Source organism: Ochotona curzoniae, unplaced genomic scaffold (genome assembly GCF_017591425.1).
Source record: "Ochotona curzoniae isolate NIBS_2020 unplaced genomic scaffold, NIBS_Ocur_1.0 contig_3622, whole genome shotgun sequence".
Classification (NCBI taxonomy): domain Eukaryota; kingdom Metazoa; phylum Chordata; class Mammalia; order Lagomorpha; family Ochotonidae; genus Ochotona; species Ochotona curzoniae.
Window position 1 is genome coordinate 250,048 of NW_024465926.1, and position 19,090 is coordinate 269,137.

The 19,090-nt window shown below is 58.4% G+C and overlaps 2 protein-coding genes across 5 annotated transcripts in view; one reads left to right on the plus strand and one right to left on the minus strand.

Moving 5' to 3' along the window:
• Positions 1-1,081: 1,081 nt before the first annotated feature.
• SPATA2L (spermatogenesis associated 2 like) lies at positions 1,082-4,338 on the plus strand. The gene is made up of 3 exons (XM_040982207.1): positions 1,082-1,151; positions 1,305-1,608; positions 2,645-4,338. The coding sequence occupies exons 2-3, from the start codon at positions 1,306-1,308 to the stop codon at positions 3,611-3,613; spliced, it is 1,272 nt and encodes a 423-aa protein (XP_040838141.1). The 5' UTR covers positions 1,082-1,151; position 1,305; the 3' UTR covers positions 3,614-4,338.
• Positions 4,326-19,090, minus strand: part of CDK10 (cyclin dependent kinase 10) — a 29,312-nt gene continuing 14,547 nt past the window's right edge. The window contains exons 3-15 of one of the 4 annotated variants that reach the window (XM_040982212.1): positions 10,533-10,585; positions 9,844-9,916; positions 7,707-7,778; positions 7,177-7,279; positions 6,991-7,072; positions 6,727-6,794; positions 6,280-6,332; positions 6,087-6,156; positions 5,696-5,755; positions 5,315-5,438; positions 5,013-5,152; positions 4,866-4,918; positions 4,326-4,664 (exon numbers count right to left, since the gene is read on the minus strand). In XM_040982212.1, the coding sequence (XP_040838146.1) occupies positions 4,573-4,664; positions 4,866-4,918; positions 5,013-5,152; positions 5,315-5,438; positions 5,696-5,755; positions 6,087-6,156; positions 6,280-6,332; positions 6,727-6,794; positions 6,991-7,072; positions 7,177-7,279; positions 7,707-7,725 (864 nt within the window). In that variant the 5' untranslated portion in view covers positions 7,726-7,778; positions 9,844-9,916; positions 10,533-10,585 and the 3' untranslated portion in view covers positions 4,326-4,572. Of the gene's footprint in view, positions 4,665-4,865; positions 4,919-5,012; positions 5,153-5,314; positions 5,439-5,695; positions 5,756-6,086; positions 6,157-6,279; positions 6,333-6,726; positions 6,795-6,990; positions 7,073-7,176; positions 7,280-7,706; positions 7,779-9,843; positions 9,917-10,494; positions 10,601-19,090 lie in introns of those variants that run through there. The other 3 variants (XM_040982210.1, XM_040982209.1, XM_040982213.1) reach the window with 3 other exon arrangements.

Sequence of the window (19,090 nt, forward strand, 5' to 3'; positions counted from 1 at the left end):
TAGAGTTCACTGTGAGTTGTGAGGGAGGGACAGAGACCCAGCAGGCCATCTGTGATGGCCTCTGACCCAGCACACACATCTGAGACCCAGGGGAAGAGGTAGCCATCCCGGCTGCCTCCACCGGGGCTTTCCAAGGTCCACAGGAGGATGGAGACGCCTGTGGTGTAGTGTAGTGGTCTTAGCAGCTCCCAGGCTAAACCACCACCTGGAACACACAGTGGCTGCCTGGGGACTGGGCTCCAGGGTGGCTTGTCTGTCCTGTGGCACCAGGTGGGTTGCCCAGTCGCTCTGGGCAGACCTCTCTGTACATTTGTGTACACTGCAGTCTGGTGAAGGCCGTCAAAACAATTTATGGTGGCTTACAGGGTTCATTCACTGTCAATTTGCAGGGTAGAAACCCCAAACAGGGTGCCTGCTGCTGCAGTGCTGCAACACACCACCCCACAATGGGGGACACTCCCCAAAAGCCAGCAATAGGGGCCGGAAGTCCCACCTGGGTTTTCCACGTGGCAGCAGTGACCCATCACCAGGGCCTCCCGGGGTTCTCCCTAGCAGGAAATGGAGCTGGGATTCAACCCAGGCCCTAGAGCAGCGCCTTAACCACTGCTCCACTCGCTGCCCGGACCTGCCTGCTGGCTCACACAGCTGTCTCCTTGGCAATGCCGGGTCCTCCTCACACGCGGGCCCGGGGAGCGAGGGGGCTCACAAACGCCCTCCCTGCGCGACAGCTCATCCCTGTCCTGCCGCTGACCTGTCCCGGTTGAGAGCGGCTCCGCCGAAGGCCAGAGCGCCCTGCCGCGACCTCCTTGCAAGCTCCAACCGTGGGCTCGCCCTTCCACGCGCCCGTCACTAGTCGCCGCGAGGCGCAAACGTCCACCCCAGGCGGACGAACGGCGGTGAGGGAGCCCACCTTGCGCGCGTCGCGGCAGCTCGGACAGGTCTGCGGGAAGGACGAGCGCAGGGCACGGCGGCTGACAGGAGCCGGTGGAGACGGGGCGCCGCGTCCGCCCTCGCCTTTCTCGGGCCCGAACCTGACGCCCCGCCCCTGGCGTCACGGCCGAGGCCTGAGGGCGGAGCCGGGCCCTGCGGAAGCGCGCCGGGAAGGAGGCCGGAGCGAGCGGCGGCGGCTCCCGGACCCGGGGCGCACACAGGTAGCGCCTTCGTGCAGGGGCTGCGCGCTCGGCTGGCCAGGAGCGCGCGGGCCGGGCCCAGGGCTGCCAGCCTGAGGGTGGGCTGCGGGTGCTGGGGACGTGCGGCGGACGGGGCGCGGTGTCCGCGTCCTCACTGCGTGCTCTTGCCGCCAGGATGGGCAGCAGCTCGCTGTCCGAGGACTACCGCCTGTGCCTGGAGCGCGAGCTGCGGCGGGGCCGCGCGGGCGTGTGCGGGGACCCCTCGCTGCGCGCCGTGCTCTGGCACATCCTGGTGGAGGACTTCGACCTGCACGGCGCGCTGCAGGACGACGCGCTTGCGCTGCTCACCGACGGGCTGTGGGGCCGCGCCGACTTGGCGCCCGCGCTGCGCAGCCTGGCCCGCGCCTTCGAGCTGCTGGAGCTGGCCGCCGTGCACCTGTACCTGCTGCCCTGGAGAAAGGAGTTCACCACCATCAAGGCGAGCAGCGGGGCAGACCGGTCACAGGGCCTCAGCCCGGCCTGCTGGGGGTGGGGGGCTGGCCCCCGCGGGAGTGGGGTGCCCGGCGTCTTTAGGATCCTTAGGCCTCGCCAAACTCAGAACACGGAGGGGCTGTGGGCGCGTCGAGGTCTACCTCGGTGGCCCTGGGAAGAACACGGGTGGAAAGCAGCGGGCTTAGGTGCTCACCTGACCCACCAAGTTGGCATCACTGCCCTAAGTGACCTCCGGGCACAGTTGCCATGGAAACCCTAGTGCAAGAGTGGGCGGAACTTAAACGTCCCTATGCCATGTTAACTCCTCCAGGAACTGAGGCTGGCCTCCTATGTAAGTGCCAGGCACCCAGCTAGTTTCCTCTGCCATCCTGGATCCGACGCTGTGGAAAGGGTGGCCTGGCCGCTCTGGCAGCTGCTGGCCAGCACGTGGGGGCAGAGCTGCTGAGACTGAGCTAATTGGGAAGAGTAGGGCGGTGGTGATGTCACTGCGCACGTGGGCGAGGTCCGCCCCCACGGTTGCTATGGCAGCTGTACTTAATTCTGCTGCTGAGGCAGGACACCTGCTGGCTGGCATGGTCTTCCATCACTAGTTCATTGGCTCACGGAAGACCCGCCTTGTGGGAGCCACAGAACAGAGATCCTGTGCCAGGCTTGGCACTAAGCACAGTTGGCTCAGGGCCTGGCTCTCTGCCCACACTGGGCTGTCTGCATTTGGACAGGTCCTCATCTTTCTAAACCTGCTGGGCCACAGATGGGGAGACGTGCCTAGCTGTCCCAGCTCTCATCACTGCCCTGCCACGCCTGGCCCCTCACCTGTGAGGCTGATAAAACCCAGTCTAGTGAGAGCCCATGTTTGCGTTTGTGTAACCAAACATCTGGACTTGGGGTGCGGGAGACCGGGACTGTTTTTCTTCTGGTGTGTGGGGCCATTTTCTTAGCTCTTAGCTTGCTGTCTGGACCCCGGGGGCGGCCAGCTGTCAGCCCAGGCGGCTGGCCGTGGCTGACCGTGTCCCTCCTTGCAGACTTTCTCAGGCGGCTACGTGCACGTGCTGAAGGCTGTGCTCTCGGAGGACCTGCTGACCAAGAGCTTCCAGAAGATGGGCTACGTGCGGAGGGATGACCACCGTCTCATGGTGGCAGCCCTGCCTCCAGCCCAGCAGCTGGTACAGGTGGCTCTGGGCTGCTTCGCTCTCCGCCTGGAGTGTGAGATCCTGAGCGAGGTGCTGGCCCAACTGGGCACGAGTGTGCTGCCAGCCGAGGAGCTGCTGCAGGCACGGCGGGCCAGTGGGGACGTGGCCTCCTGTGTGGCTTGGCTGCAGCAGCGGCTGGCCCAGGATGAAGAGCCGCCACCACTGCCTCCAAGGGGCACCCCTTCTGCATATGGAGCCCCCCTGGACCTGTACCGGGACTTGCAGGAGGACGAAGGCTCAGAGGAGGCCAGTCTTTATGGTGGACCCTCCCCAGGTCCAGACTCACCCCCAGTGGAGCTGGCCTACAGGCCACCACTCTGGGAGCAGAGTGCCAAACTGTGGGGCACTGGGGGCCCAAACTGGGAATCCCAGGCTGAGGAGCTCACCCAGGTGGGCAGCCCGCCCTATGGGGCCCTGGAGGAAGAGCTGGAGCCAGAGTCCTCCACCTTCTCCTTCCTCTCACTCCGTCATGAGCTGAGCCGGCCTGTTCCCGAAGGCCCCAAGAGCCCGGGCAGGGCCAGTCCCAGGCACCTGGAGGCTGAGAGGACACCGGCCTCTGCCTACGGGCCTGTCCCCGAGCTCCCAGGATACCAGACACACAGCTGCCTAACCCCTGGCGCTCTGCCCACCCTGTGCTGTGACACCTGCCGCCAGCTGCATGCTGCCCACTGTGCAGCCCTGCCCAGCTGCCGCCCAACCCACTCACTGCGTGTGTTGCTGGGTGACACCCAGAGGCGCCTGTGGCTGCAGCGTGCTCAGGTGGACACCTTGCTCTACGACAGCCCTGGCGCCCGGCCCTAAGCTCCTCTGGGTGCTGGCCTGGGGCTCTCAGGAGCCTCCGTGGTGCTTCTTCTGGTATTGGGTCTGCTGCATGGCACAGAGGGGGGCTCTGGTGGGGCCGCTATGCCTGCCACAGAAAGCTCCTCCTGGGGACAGGCCTTGCACTGGCCCTGCAGGCTCCTTTCACATGTCCAGTCCTCAGCACTTAGACTTGGGCCCCAACGTGCCCATGTCTGTCACAGGATCCAAACCCCCCTCCCTCAAGGACCCTGTCCTCAGAGCTGCAGGCCTGGACTTCTTAAAATATCCAGGGATATCACACAGGGGCTTCCTTATGGCCCTGGGAGGCCTCGAGCCCCCTGCCCCTGGGTCAGGTGCACAGATGACCATGCCCTGGGTGTCACGTGCCAGGTCCAAGGCCTGTGGGGAATGGGCAACGGCCAGCAGAGGGGAAGCAGACTGCAAGGCCCACCCCATGAGGCAGACGTTTGCTCAGTGCTGGTGCTGGGTCTGTGCAGCCACTGCTTCCTGGGGTGGCATAGCAGGACCGGGGCAGCCCCCAGTAACCCGCAGGTCAACAGAGGTTCTGCCCTAGCCCTCCACCAGGGGGGTGCAGATGGATGCCCGACTGCTGGCACTGCCCTGACCCCATTGGCGAGTGTGTTCCTGTGTCCCGCCGCCCCTTGCTGGAACGCCTGGAACACCCCATCCAGGTCTGTGGCACATTAAAACACAATGAAACCACACTTGTCAGGGGAGCTTTTATCTTGGTCGTCAAAACAGACACAGGCCTCTGCGTGAGCAGCACCCTGGCCTCTCCTTCCCACCTGGGTCACCACCCAATCATGAGTCCAAGGCCAGTCTCACCCCACACAGAAGGGCCAGGGCGCACTGCTACAGCGTCACTCCACATCCACACCTGGTCCGCTCACAGTGCAGCCGCGGGCCAGGGGGCAGGGTGTATGTCAGGGTCTTGGCGGTCAGGGCTTGCATCGCTTGCTCTGGCCCTCAGCTGTGGCTGCCCGCTTGTTCCGGTGGTGGGGGAAGGTGGGCATGAGCTCAGGCTCGCAGGCTGTGGGCAGACGGATACTTCAGGGCTCCAGGGAGGGTGGCGGGGCGTCATTACAGTCTGAATTCAGCTCAACACGAGGGACTGACCCCTCTGGGGGCCCCTTCCCCAAGGGTCTTCACACCCTCCACAGTCCACTGCACTGCACGGCTCCAGGAGCCCACCCACTGAGGACCGAGGAGCCCGAGGGGCCTGGGGACTCACGCAGTGGCTTCTCCTTGAAGTAGGAGCTCTCCAGACAGTCCCCGGCGGTCGCTCTATAGAAAGGTGGCCGTCAGCACCCAGGGCCCAGCCTCCAATCCAGACCAGAGAAGCCTGCTAAGCAGCAGAGCCCACGCGTGGGGTCAGCACCTTTTCCTGGGATCATACATGAAGAGGAAGTTGAGCAGGCGCAGCCCGGCCTCCGAGAGCCATGGGAACTTATGCTTCAGGTGGTTGTACGGCTGCTTCCTCAGGCTGTACTGGCCAACCAGCGGCAGCTTGGAGAAGCCCTGTGGGAGCAGAAGCTTAGAGCACTGTGGGGCTGGGCCCAGGGGAAGGAAGGCCGGGGACGCACCGGCCAGCTGGGCTGCCGTGGGGCCGGATCCAGGGACACACCAGCCAGCTGGGCCACTGTGAGGCCGGGCCCGGGGGAGGGAAGGCTGGGGACGCACCGGCCATATGTTCTCGTTGGGCGTCCCCAGCAGCTGTACAATCAGGTCAATCTGGTGGATCTCTGACGTGCCAGGCAGTAGGGGCTTATGGGCCAGCAGCTCGGCCAGGATGCAGCCCACAGCCCTGGAGACCCAAGCAGCCTTGTTGTAATGTACCCATGGTGGCCCTTGGGTGCCCCCAGGCCAGGCCACGGACAGGTCACCCCTGCAGCTCAGCACTGGCCTGTAAGCAGGGCTGTTCTCATACCTCCTTTTGGTTTTCCAGGATCAGGCCTACCTCCCTAGGAACAGGAAGCTGACAAATACCCACTTCAGCGCCCTCCAACCCTCGTGCCTCTGCCTTAGGGGACCAGGTGACCTGGGAAGAGGAACCTCTCTCACCACATGTCAATGCTGGTGGTCTGGGTGGTGGTTCCCAGGAGTAGCTCAGGGGCCCGGTACCTGCGGACAGAAGCACCTGTCTCCCTCAACAGCCTCTCCTCCAGCCCACCAGGCACCTGCCCAGGAGTTGGCTTGGACAGCCCCGATGAGTAAAGACAGTGACCACACAGGTGTCACTTGAACCAGAGGCCGCGGCAGGCTGAGAGGCAGGGGGCAACTATGGCCTCTCATCAACAGGAACAGCAGCGGTCAACCTGCATCCCACAGCCCCTCCTGGGGGTTCAAGGCGGGGTGGCAGCTCATGCAGACATGCTTATCAAGCCCAGCTCCCATGCTCTGAGAGCCTGGCCATCCCGGACCCAGCCTCCAGCCAGCCCTCCCAGGAACTCACCAGAGTGTGACCACCTTGGGGGTCATCGGCTTTACTGGAACCCCATAGGCTCGGGCAAGGCCAAAATCCGCTGAGACAGGCAGAGGGAGCAAGCTGTCAGCTTAGTTTCAAAGGCAAACGAGCCAGCCATGCTCAAGGGGATGGCCCACCCCAAAGATCCCTCTCTGACCCTGGGCGAGCACCTGGCGCCCACCTGTCTTCACACAGCCCTTGTCAGTCATGAGCAGGTTGGACACCTTCAGGTCCCTGGGACAGAGAGAAAAAGGTGCTGACCCCAGCAGTGAGCTCACAGCAGCTGCAGAAAGCGCCCCTCACATTTCCTCGTGTCCCAGCCTTTCAGCATGGATGCTCACACCCAGCCTGCCCTACCCCTCAGGCCCCACCCAATGCCCGGCCTTCACAGCCCCTGCAACGGGATGCCAAGGCAACCTTGCTCACCGCCTCACACCCACACCTACCATGGTCTTCCTGGGGTGCAGGGGGGGCTAAGCACACCCTCTCTTCCCCTCTCCCACGGGGCACTCAGAACATGCTGTTACAGGGACCACTTCTCCTGGTATCAGGAACCAGCACCATCTGGCTCATCACACAGACGACACCTCAGACACACCTCAGCCTCGTCCCACCTGCTCTCACACACCTGTGTATGATGAAGTTCCTGTGCAGGTACTGGAGGCCCCGGAGCACCTGTAGGACGATGCACTTGACCTGTGCAAGGGGTAAGGGGAGGCACCAGCTAGGAGAGCTTGGCCCTGCCACCACCTGGCTGGCAGTAGGGTTGCCTCCTTCCCCCACGTGACCAAATGTAGTTCTGGGGCCTCCTGGAGACCCAGCATCCTATGGGAGCCCAACAGACAGTAACCCCACCTCAGCAAAGCTCACCAGGAGCCCCTAGCCCACACACCTGGGCCTCAGAGAAGGGTGTGGGCATATTCTCCAGGAGGCTGGCCAGGTCTTGCTCACAGTAACCCATCACCAGGAAAATGCTGGAAGAAAAACAGGAAGTCATTTCCCCGAACCTTCTCCTGGGTGGGCAGCCCAGGCAAGGGGAGCGGCCCACAGAGGAAGGGGACAAAGCTGCATGGCACACCTTTCCAGGTGGTTCCCCACCACCACCTCCTTCAGCTCCACGATGTTGGGGTGGCGCATACGCAACAGCAGCGTGATCTCCCTCAGGCTGCTGATGGGAATGCCTGCAAGGAGAGGGTCTGAGGCCCCCCGCCCGCCCTCAGGGTGCCACGGACAGGGGTGCAGCACAGCGGGGAGGTGGGCCTGCTCCAACCCCCGCCCTGCCCTCAGGGTGCCACGGACAGGGGTGCAGCACAGCGGGGAGGTGGGCCTGCTCCAACCCCCACCCACCCTCAGGGTGCCACGAAGGAAGGTGGGCCCGCCCTAGCCCCGCCCTCAGGGTGCCATGAACAACGTGCAGCACAGCAGAGAGGCAGGCAAGGGAAAGTACCACCTGCACAGGGGCAGAAAGGATGGACCACTGGGCAGCCAGTGAGGATGCCCAGAGCTGAGGCCCCGAGGGACACAGCCCCTCCACAGTCCTGGGAACAGAGCTGGCAGGCACCTTTCCAAGCCTCCCAACTTGAGGTCCCAGGCCCGTTGCATTCATACCATCTTTCTCCTTGTCCATCCGCACCTTCTTGAGGGCGACAATCTCATCTGTCTCGGTGTCTCGGGCCCGATCTGCAGCAGAGACATCCAATCAGTCTGCCACCTGTGCCCTTCAGGGCTGGCACCCCCGACACTCCACCAGACTGATACCTCCAGCCAAAGACACATGCTCCCTGGGGCTTCTTTTAAAGATTTGCTTTTGTTGGGGCAGAGTGCCATGGCCTATCAGCTAAAGTCCTCGCCTGGAATGCGCAGAGAACCCATAGGGCGCCGGTTCTAATCCCGGCAGCACCACCTCCCATCCTGCTCCCTGCTTGTGGCCTGGGAAAGCAGTCAATGACGGCCCAAAGCCTTGGGACCCTGTACCCGCGTGGGAGACCCTGGAAGAGGATCCAGGCTCCTGGCTTCAGATTGGCGCTGCTCCAGCTGTTGCAGCCACTTGGGGAGTCAATCAACAGATGGGAAGATCGTCCTCTCTGTCTCTCCTCCTCTCAGTATATCTGCCTTTCTCATAATAAACAAATCTTATTTAAAAGATTGCATTTATTGGAAAGACAGATTTCCAGAGAGAAATCTGTTCCAGATAGAATTCTCAGGGACACCCAGGTGGAGAGCTGAGCTGGAAAGGACTGGAGCCAGCAGCACTCCAACCAGCACTCTATGGGCTGCTGATGCTCCAGGGCCTCCCTTTAGAGCTGGGTGCATCCAGTGTGACGTGTCATGGAACCTGGTCCCACAGAGCTCCATGCATCCTGTCAGTGCACAGCCCACAGCCTGTGTCCACCCACAACTCTTCCGATCGCAGATAACATCTCCAGCCAGAAAAAGCAGTGGAAGACAGGCCCACTGCTCAAGCTCCCACACCCACATGGGGGACCTGGAAGAGCTCCTGGCTTCAAACCAGCCCACTCTGGTTGTTGCAGCCATTTGGGAAGTGAATCAGCAATGGGAGATCTCTTTCTCTAACTCTACTTAAAAAAAAAAAAAGATTTATTTATTTTTATTGCAAAGTCAGATATATATAAAGAGGACAGAGAGGAAGATCTTCTGTCCAATGATTCACTCCCCAAGTGACCACAACAGCCAATTAGAACACAGGAGCCAGGAGCTCTTCTGGGTCTCCCACATGGGTGTGGGAGCTTGGGCAGTGGACCCATCTTCCACTGCTTTTCCAGGCCACAAGCAGGGAGCTGGATGGGAAGTGGGGCTGCCTGGATTAGAACCGGCACCCATATGGGATCCTGGCGCATTCAAGAAAAGGACTTTAGCCACTAGGCCATGTGCCAGCCTTCTAACTACTACTCTTTTCTTTTCTTTTTTTTTTTTAATATTTTATTTTTATTGGAAAGGCAGATATACAGAAAGGAGAGACAGAGAGGAAGATCTTCTGTCCGATGATTCACTCCCCAAGTGAGCGCAACGGCCAATGCTATGCCACTCTGAAGCCAGGAGCCTCTTCCAGGTCTCCATGTGGGTGCAGGGTCCCAAAGCTTTGGGGCCGTCCTCGACTGCTTTCCCGGGGCCACAGGCAGGGAGCTGGATGGGAAGCGGGGCTGCCGGGATTAGAACCGGCGCCCATATGGGATCCCAGGTGTGCAAGGCGAGGACCTTAACCACTGCGTCATCGCGCCGGGCCCTCTAACTACTTTTCAAACAAACAAATGAATCTTTTAAAAAAGAGAGAGAAAAGAAAGAAAACAAGCAAGCAAACAAACAAAGAACCATTACTTTGTGCCAGGATGGCTCCCCAGTAATTGTGCTAGAGTGTAACTTCTAATTGCTTGACAGAATAACTTGACAGCATGCCAGCTACTGGAAGCTGCAGTCGCTTCACCGAGCAGTCACCCAGGCCGCCTACATCCCCATCAGGGCGCTTCGGCTTAGTTCTAGCCCTGGTTCCGATGGTCTCCTGGGTAGCCTGGCAAGAGGAGTCCATATCATGCACACGGACGCTGGGTTACCTTCTAGGCTCCTGGCTTCAGCTGGCCCAGTTTCGGCTGCTGTGGGCATCTGGAGGCCAGAACCAGTTCACAGTAGTTTGCTCTCTCTCTCACCTCTCTGTTTTGCCCCCAAAACAGGTCCTAGCGACAGCCCTGCCCTGCACGGGTAGCTGCGCTCCTCCCATCCAGCCACTCACACACGATGCCATAGGTGCCTTCCCCGATGCGGTTCAGCTTCTCAAACTCCTTCACGCTCCGACATCGCCCCAGCTGAAAGAGAGGGCTGCTGCCAGGCGGGGATTTGGAAACCAGTAGAGCAACCCAGAAGCAAGTTTCACAGCTGATTTGGACCCAAGACCCTGCTCCCAAACAGAAAGGAAACCACACGCCTGGCCTTTGCAACAGGAGGGCTGCTGCCCTGAAGCTCAAACGCAGGCTAACCATTTCTAAAGCCCCCAGTGGCACCGCAGCCTGCACGTCAAGGACCCCGCACAGAGCACGTGTGCCTTCCTGCAGGCCTCGGGCTAGCAGAGGACCGCCCTGCCCACCTGGGGGGATGCCCACAGGGAACGCGCCCCTGCAGCGGGCTGGGCATACTTCTCTTGGGTCTAAGCTTGAGCAAGTTGGTGGGAACACGGAGTCCCAAGATCAATCCAATTTGGTCAGAAAGATAGCAGCTTGCTAGTCTGAGGGATGCTAGAAGATCGGGCGGACCTCGACGCGGGGTCGTCCTGCGCTCAGTCCCCCGGCTTCCCCTTCACCGCGCCGCTGCCTCCTCGGCCCTCTCCAAGCCCAGAAGGCCCCTTGCCGCCCGGGACGCCCCCCTCCGGCCCTGCCCCCGGCCGCACCCTGTGTTCCGGGGGCACCGTGAAGAAGCCCTCCTTGCGGATACACTTGAGGCGAATCTGCTCCGGTTCCACCTCCGGCTCCGCCATGCCACTCGCCGGGCGCGCAGGCGCAAGGGTCCGCGGCGCAGGCGCGCAGCCGACTCCCGGTTACCGAGGCAACGCGTCGGCCGCCGGGGACGCCTGCAGGGGCCGGGGGTCGGCTTGGGCGGTAGGCGTCCCCGGCGGCCTAGTGCGGCACCGGCCGTCCTCGCAGCCCCGGGCGCCGAGGGCTCCAGGTGGGCCCGGGGTCTCCAGGTCCCCTCGAGGCGCGTGCTCGGCGCCACCAGCCCCGGGTCTGGCCTCCCCGCGGGTCCTGTGTGGTGCAGGAGGCACAGGCCCACGTGGGCAAGGCTGGGCTTCACTCGCAAAACCCCGGATCTAAAAATCCAACGTGCCCGCTTCCCTCCCAGGGGCTGTTTAAGCGCATTTGTGCAAGTGTCTTTAAACCTGGGCGGGGAAGCTGGAAGGTTGGCATGCCAACCAAAGAAGCCACAGGCAGAACTCAGTTGAAGTCCACAGCAGGAATTTTTTTTTAAGATTTACTTATTTTTATTGGAAAAGCAGATTTAAAGACAGGAGAGACAGAAAGATCTTCCATCTGCGGTTCACTCCCCAAATGGCTGTAATGGCCACAGCTGAGCTGATCTGAAGCCAGGAGCCAGGAGCGTCTCAGGGTCTCCCATGTGGGTGCCATCCTCCATTACCCCACCAAGCCTAAGCAGAGAGCTGGATCAGCAGAGGAGCAGGCGGGGACATGAATATGGGATGCCGGTGCCACAGGACTGAGGACTGGCTGATCAAGCCATCGCGCTGACCCCTACAGCACATCATTTTGTGCTGCTGCGACTCACATGGGTGGCGCTCTGGGCTTCTGGCTTTGGCCTGGTCCAACCTTGGTGGCTGTCAGCAACAGGGGAGTGAATAAGCAGATGGAAAATCTCTAGATCTCAGCATCTCTTTAAAAATAATAATAAACATAAATTACTCAGGGCCCAGCGGCATGGCCTAGTGGCTTAAGTCCTCACCTTGAAAGCTCCAGGATCCCATATGGGCGCAGGATCTAATCCTGGCAGCTCCACTTCCAATCCAGCTCCCTGCCTGTGGCCTGGGAAAGCAGTCAAGCACGGCCCAAAGCCTTGGGACCCTGCTCCCGCATGGGAGACCGGGAGGAAGTTCCTGGCTCCTGGCTTCGGATTGCCACAGCTCCGGCTGTTGCAGTCACTTGGAAAGTGAATCATCGGATGAAGATCTTCCTGTCTCTCCTCCTTTCTGTATATCTGATTTTGCAATAATAAAGAAGAAAAAGAAGAAGGAACAAAAGTCTAATTTCTTAATAATAAAATGACTCAAACAAGGAAAGGAAAGCGTGCCCGTGTGGCCGGTGGCAGCGCCCTCGGCTGGCATGAGAAGTTCGCACCCATAACGACAGGTCAGTGCTGCCGCCTGAGTGCTGACCAGCCTGAGCAACCAAGCCCACACACGGACTGCTTCCGGACTGGGTCATCCGGCGGACCTGTGGTGAGAGAGCATGCAGCTCAGAGCGTCGCAGTGCCCTGACCACACACATAGGTATCCTGACACGGGGTCTCCACCCCTACACACACACGGGGGCAGGTGGCAGGACGGGGTCCTGCAGCGCCAGAAAAGTCATTCCTCAAAAGTCACATTTTGGTTTTTACAGATTTTCAGGTACTTACAGCACGCTCCTTCAGAAGTGAGTGGAGGGGTGGAACTGCCCTGAGCCAGAGCATGGGGCACCTGCCATCTGGTCAGCACGGCACAGCCACTTCCGCCACGGAGGAGCCGCCGCTCCGGGCCTGAGTCACTCCTGCCGCCACCAAGCAGCCGACAGCTCTGGAGGGAGCTCTGAGATGGCAGCCGAGACCGCCATCACGGGGAAGAATGGCTGGCGGGGGCACGGGGCTCGGTTACTCTTTGTAGGCGGCGATGGTGCTGGGGCTCCTGTGCCGATGGTAGGGGCCATGCTCCACCTGCTCCCGGATCGTCTTCTGCTCTTCATTGGAGTCCCGGCTCACCAGAGTCTCGTTGGAGGCCCGAGTGATGGTGATCTTTGGGATGGTGCTCCTTTTGTGGCTCATCTTATGCTTCGTCTCAGATTTCTCTACAAGAAAGAATTTAGGCAGTCAGCGGGTTTGTGGAACTCAACATCTCAGGTCGGTTGTGGCTTAGCAGGGACACAGGCACTCCACAAGGCAGGCACAAAGCCATCAGCACCGGACACTGTTGCGAGGCAGGGCCTCTCCCCGGTGCGCCACAGAGCCCGTGCTCTGCACAGCCTCAGTGGAGGTCAGCAAGCACGGGGTCACTTGCAAGGCCAGGGTCAGCCTGCTGCACACAAACCCACAGGACGCTGGGAAGCCACTTGGGACAGCCCCACAGCTCAGGACACGGTCACTGCTGGGATTATCCACATCTCCCTGTTCAGGCTGCCAGCTCGGCCTCAGCTCTCCCGAGGAGTATGACAGAAGTGTCTTTACAGCCAAGTCCATGTGGACACAGTGCACACCAAAGCCACACAGTCTTTTTCTTGTTGTTGTTAATTTTTATTTTGAATTTTTTAATTTTATGGTACAATTTCGTAGATAATGTGATCCCCTCAACCCTCAAACTCCCAACCTCACAAGACTTTTTTAAAAACCTTTAAACCTTTATTTATTGGGCCTGGCGCGGTGGCGCAGTGGCGTGGTGGCGCAGTGGTTAAGGTCCTTGCCTTGCACGCCCAAGATCCCATATGGGCGCCAGTTCTAATCCCGGCAGCCCCACTTCCCAACCAGCTTCCTGCCCGTGGCCCTGGAAAGCAGGCGAGGACGGCCCAAGGCTTTGGGACCCTGCACCCGCGTGGGAGACCCGGAAGAGGCTCCTGGCTTCGGATCGGCATAGCATTGGCCGTTGCGCTCACTTGGGGAGTGAATCATCAGGCGGAAGATCTTCCTCTCTGTCTCTCCTCTCTGTATATCCACCTTTCAAATAAAATAAATCTTAAAAAAAAAACCCTTTATTTATTTTTATTGGAAAAACAGATATACAGAGAGGAGGAGAGACAGAGAGGAAGATCTTTCGTCTGATGGTTCACTCCCCAAGCGGCCACAAAAGCTGGAGCTGCACCATTCTGAAGCCAGGAGCCAAGAGCCTCCTCTGGGTCTCCCACATGGATGCAGGGTCCCAATCTTTTGGGTCGTCCTCGACTGCCCTCCCAGACCATAAACAGGGAGCTGGATGGGAAGTGGAGTCACCAGGATTAGAACTGGAGCCCTTATAGGATCTCTGCACATTCAAGGTGAGGACTTCAGCCACTAGGCCCTCATGTCAGGTCCTAAAAAAATTTCTTTTAGGATTTATTCTACTTTTATTGTAAAGTTAGATATACAGAGAGGAGGAGAGCGAGAAAGGAAGATCCTCCTTCTGCTGATTCACTCCCCAAACAGCCACAATGACCAAAGCTGCGGCAATCCAAAGCCAGGAGCCAGCAGCCTCATCCAGGTCTCCCACGCGGGTGCAGATTCCTGAGGCCTTGGGCTGTCCTCAACTGCTTTCCCAGGCCACAAGCAGGGAGCTGGATGGGAAGTGGGGTCACTGGGATATAAACTGGCACCCACATGGGATCCCAGAGCATTCAAGACAAGGACTTTAGCCACTAGGCTACCACACCAGGCCCTATTTTCTTTTAAATGTTTACATAGTTGAGAAAGACATATACCCATGTGGCCCTGATTAGGGTGGGAGGGTCAGGTTTGGGGGAAGGTGGGTGGGACTTTTTTTTTTCTTCTGTGTACATGGCAGGCGGGGGAGGTGGGGGTGCTTCTTGATGTCAAACTGCATCAGCACTTGAAGATGGGGTGAGAATCCTTTGATGGTCCTTAGAGACCCTGATGGGGGGGAGGAGTTTTCCAAGGGTGTTACTTAAGTGGCTTTGACAGTCCAAGTTCTTGGTTTTGTTGCACCAAGGTTGAGAAAATCTTTCTACAGTCTATTTGCTGACCAAGTCCACCTTAGTGCATCCAAACCCCAGATTCTTGCTGCAAAGCCTGGCCAGGATAGCCATCCAACTTCTGCTGTCCATCCTCTGCGAGGCTGTCCACACCCCCTGCTGACCACCATGTGCATCTGGACATGCTGTTCCCTGCACATGCACCAGTCCCTGTACATGTCCTCTGAGGTCGGACAGCACATCCTGTGACTTTTCCCTGTGGCCAGGATCTGACTCCAGTGGTTCAGATGGGGAGTCGCTCAGGGAACCACATCTGTGGTGATCTTGGACCCCAATGTTATGTGCCAGCCAGTGCAAGGTCAGATTCAATCTGTCACCTGAAGCAGCCAACACACGGACTGATGGATGCAGCTGTCTGGTCAGTTGTGCCCCACACCTCACACAAACCGACAGGGATGGCAGAGGCCTGGGCCGGCCCAGGGCAACCCACCCAGACTAGCCTGTCTACCACACGCACAGACCTCAAACAAACCAGCAGGAGCTGCAGCCTAGTCAGAGTGACAGCCAATAACCCCCACCAGGCTCAACCCCAACCCAGGTTTTTTCAATGCCAGCCTCTGCTGAGCCCTAATACAACCCAGCCTGCTTCCTATCAGCTTTTGTGCACACTGTGGGTGCTGCAGTTTAGCTGAACCCACCTCGCCCCCAGACCCAGCCCACACATATGCTGACAGGTACTACCGCCTTGTCCAGCTTGGCCCACCCCCAGCCCTGGCTTTTGTGCTCACCGGTAGGTACAGCCTAGCAGGGGAGTAGCCACAGTTCCCCTGCAGGCCTGCTCCCAGTCCCAGATCTTGCACCTGCCAGGGGTGCTATGGTACAGCCTGACGTCACTAAAAAGCGACATTATCACTTGGAGAAATTATTTCTTGAAGCATCCAATTTCCTGGCTGGAGGGGTTTGTACTTTAATGCCAACAGACATTTCCCCTCCTTCACTGTCACTCTTAGATCCTTTGGGCTCAAGGTTCCCTTTCCAGAACCAAGGCCTTGGGGTCACCCCAGGCAGGACCATCACATTCCTCTCTTGGAGTGGGTGGCTGCATGGTCAGGTGGTGGGCTCTCACAGCGAGGATGGAAGCCGCCCTTGCAGCATGACAGTGCAGAGCTGGCGTCCCTGCATCAGGGGAATTGGCATACCCCGACGAGGCCTAGCCGGCCTTCCCTCTCGTACATGAGGAGGCTTCTTGCCGTGTTCTGCTCAGAGCTCCTAGAGGATGTTGTGCAAGAACAATTTTGTCACAGCGTTTGTCACAGAAGTCACAGGCAACCCCAAACAACTTCTTGGTCCTAGCCATGCACTATTACGTGTCCCACGGGCCCAGGTCCTTCGTAGAGTGAGCACACAAGCCCTTACCCTCTCTGCTTCCTTGTCTGGAGCAACCCGAAGACCTGTAATTCCTTGGAGATGACAGGAAAAGGTGTTGTGCTTGTGGTAGCCCAGGCTGTGTGCACAGTACCCCACAGCCTGCAAGCCGGGCGTGCGGCTCCTGCCCGCTCAGCAGAGCCCCACTGTGCCAAGCTTCCCACTGCACCTGCTTCATCTCTGGCTGTTCTCAGAGGTCTGTGTACACTGAAGAGCAGATTCTCGTAGAACTGCCTTGCTGGGATCTTGGACAAAAATCCTACATGCTTTTAAGGAGGTGGCAGAGAATACACTGCCGAATACAGAAAACATGCAATTCCGTTTCCCAAACATTTTTCAGAATAGTAAATGTGGCTTCAAGAAATAGCAGCAGAAGGCAATTTGGTTTTGGCTATATAAATTTATTTTGATGATGTTTACATTAGTGAGAAGGACCACTGATTAGAGTAGGGAAGGTCGAGGTACAGAGGAAAGTACATCAGACAACTGTTTCCAAGTTCCTTTTTTCCCCTGTATCTGGGAAGAGAGAGAAGGGGTAGGACCACTCCCAGCACCCTAACCACATCAGCACCTGGGGATGGGGGACAGCCACGTGGTGTCCTGCCAGGGTCCCTGATGTGGAGCATGCTCCGAGAGTACTGCTCACGTGGTTGCCGTAGCTCTGAAATACTAGGCATTTCATCGCTCCAAGGATGAGGAAATCCTTCCAAGGTCCATTGGCTGACACAGTCCACCTCAGTCTGCGTTCGCTCAGATATTTGGTGCCAACGCTTGGCTGGGGGACTTGTCCAATTTGCTCTTCCCTCCATCCTCTGCTATGATACTAGATGTCCTGTGCCGGCTCCAATGGACTGCCATGTCCCCCATGTGCATGTGGGCATGCTGTCCACTGCTCTGTCTGAGCCACTGAGGAGGCCCAGCTCTGACTCCATGGCCAGACCACAGATCCTGTGATTCTCCCCGTGGCTGGAGTTCCAAGTCCAGCAGTTCAATTGACTCCCCAAAGAAACCTCATGGAGGTGACCCTAGACCTGACTCCTGTGTGCACCAGCCAGTGCAGGGTCTGGCTATCACCCACATTAGCCTACACACACTTTCCGTTGTTGGGTCAGTTCTGCCTCCAGCCCTCTCTCTTAAGCAAAGAATGGATGCTGTGGCCCAGCATAACCCTGCCCACCACACATTCAGCCCTTATGCACACCAGTGGGAATAGCAGCCGAGACCCCAACACCCCCCACCAGCCCTGCCCCCACCCATGGTTCCTGCATATGCCGATTTGTGCAGCAGACTGGTCTGATCTGTCCTGAATCCCACCTGGCTCATACACTGCCAAGCTCAGCCCAATCGACCCTACTATCCAGCCCACACTTACGCTGGCAAGTGTTACTGTCTGGCCAGCCAGGTCCACCCACAGCCCTGGTCCTCATACTCACCAGTAGGAGCTGCAGCCCATCAGAGGGATATGCATAGTTTCCTTATTAGGCCCACTCCCAGCCCTGGACCTCGCACTTTTCCAGGTGGTACTGCAGTCTAGCCTGAACACTTGACCCAAGTTCAAGCACTTGCCAGATGATGCTACGACAGAGCCTGAGCAGCCTGCACGTACTCTGCCTCATACATGCACCAGTGGATAGTCACTTAGCTCACCTTGGCTCTCCCCCTAATGCAGCTCACATGTAGGTCAATGGGTTTTGTAGCCCTGTCCTGCCTGGTCTGTCCCCAGTCCCAATCTTCACAGCCCCCTGCCAGGCTTACTCCCTCTCCTGCGGTCTTATGTGTACTGTTGGATGCTGCAGCCTAGCCCAGGACAGCCAGCTCCAATCCTGGCCCTGGTGTTGTGTCCCAACCCAGCCTGTCCTGTACCCCGTCCTGGTTCTCACATCTGCCAGTGGGTGCTATGAATTGCCCCAACCTGGCTTGATGCAGCCTTACCCACACATATGTCAGCAAGTACTGTAACTGCACCTGGTCTGGGTGCTCCCAGCCTCGGTTCCTGCGCTCACCAGCAGGGACTGCATCCCAACAGAAGAGTTCCCCGAGCTCCTCTATCAGGTGTCCCCCAGGCTCAGATTTGCACACACTGATGGTTCTTGACCTCCTGTCCGACTCACTGGCAGGTACAATGGCCTTGCCCAAATAGTCCATATTTATTCCAGCTCTCACCTATGGGGGCCACAGCCCAGTCGCACCTGACCCATGCCAGGACCTGCTTTCACATGGTTCAGCAGGTACTAAGACCTAGCCCAGCCTGTCCTACACCCAGCCTGGATTCTGAGAGCACCTGCAGGTGGTGGAGCCTAGCCCAGTCTGGTATGCTGCGGGAAGCCATGCAGTTGGGACTGAGGGACAAGGGTATGACCAGCACGGCTCCTCGGTTAGCAAGGCTACCAGGAGTTTCTGGCTGCGTGGCAAGGCCCAGCAGAATGTCTCTGGTCATCTCATTGCTGCCTCACCCCATTGAATGGACACTCGGTCACCTCTCTGATGTCTCATAGAATTCTCCTGGCATAATACCTCAAACTGATCAATCATGTTATGGTAAAAGCATCTTTAGCAACATAAGGCAACAACACACAGCTAAAAGTATACAATAGTACAATTGAGCCCACAATGTCTCCAAACATCCTGTTAAGTGCCCACCTTTGTCCTGAAGTTTGCCCTAATATAAGTAATGTTTTCCTTAAGAAATGGCTTGATAACAGCTTGGAATCAATGGCAATCCTGGAAGTACAGTTTGTTTACCATAGGCCTCGAACTGTTACATGAAATGATACATTTTGGTTTCTTACCAGGGAAGAGCAGAAACTATATGTGAGTTGGTGGATATCGCAGCCTGGTCTGCCCTGCACCCAATTCTTGGGTTGTGCTTTGAGTGCTACAATGTGGACCAGCTCAGCCCGTTCCCAACCCAGTTCCCCTGAGGTCAGGGAGTTCTGTGGCTTGTCTCCTCACCACTCTTGAGCAAACCAGCAGATATCGCAGGCTTCCAGGGCTGAGTCTACATCCCCATACAGAGTCCTCCCCCAGATCTGCTTGTCTCAGCATAACGTGACCCATCCCCAGTTCCAACACTCACTGCCAGGTAGGACCCAGCCCTTGCTTCCACATGTGTGCACCAGCAGGTGGTGGTTGGCGGTGGTTGAGCTGCCCATCCCAGCTCAGAACTCCCACATGGTGCATTGG

What these genes read in the sequence shown, in the direction of transcription:
- SPATA2L (XM_040982207.1), top strand. Translation starts at nt 1,306, where the DNA reads ATGGGCAGCAGCTCGCTGTCCGAGGACTACCGCCTGTGCCTGGAGCGC. An exon ending in AGGAGTTCACCACCATCAAG is followed by an intron (nt 1,609 to 2,644) that starts GCGAGCAGCGGG and finishes CCCTCCTTGCAG; the next exon opens with ACTTTCTCAGGCGGCTACGT.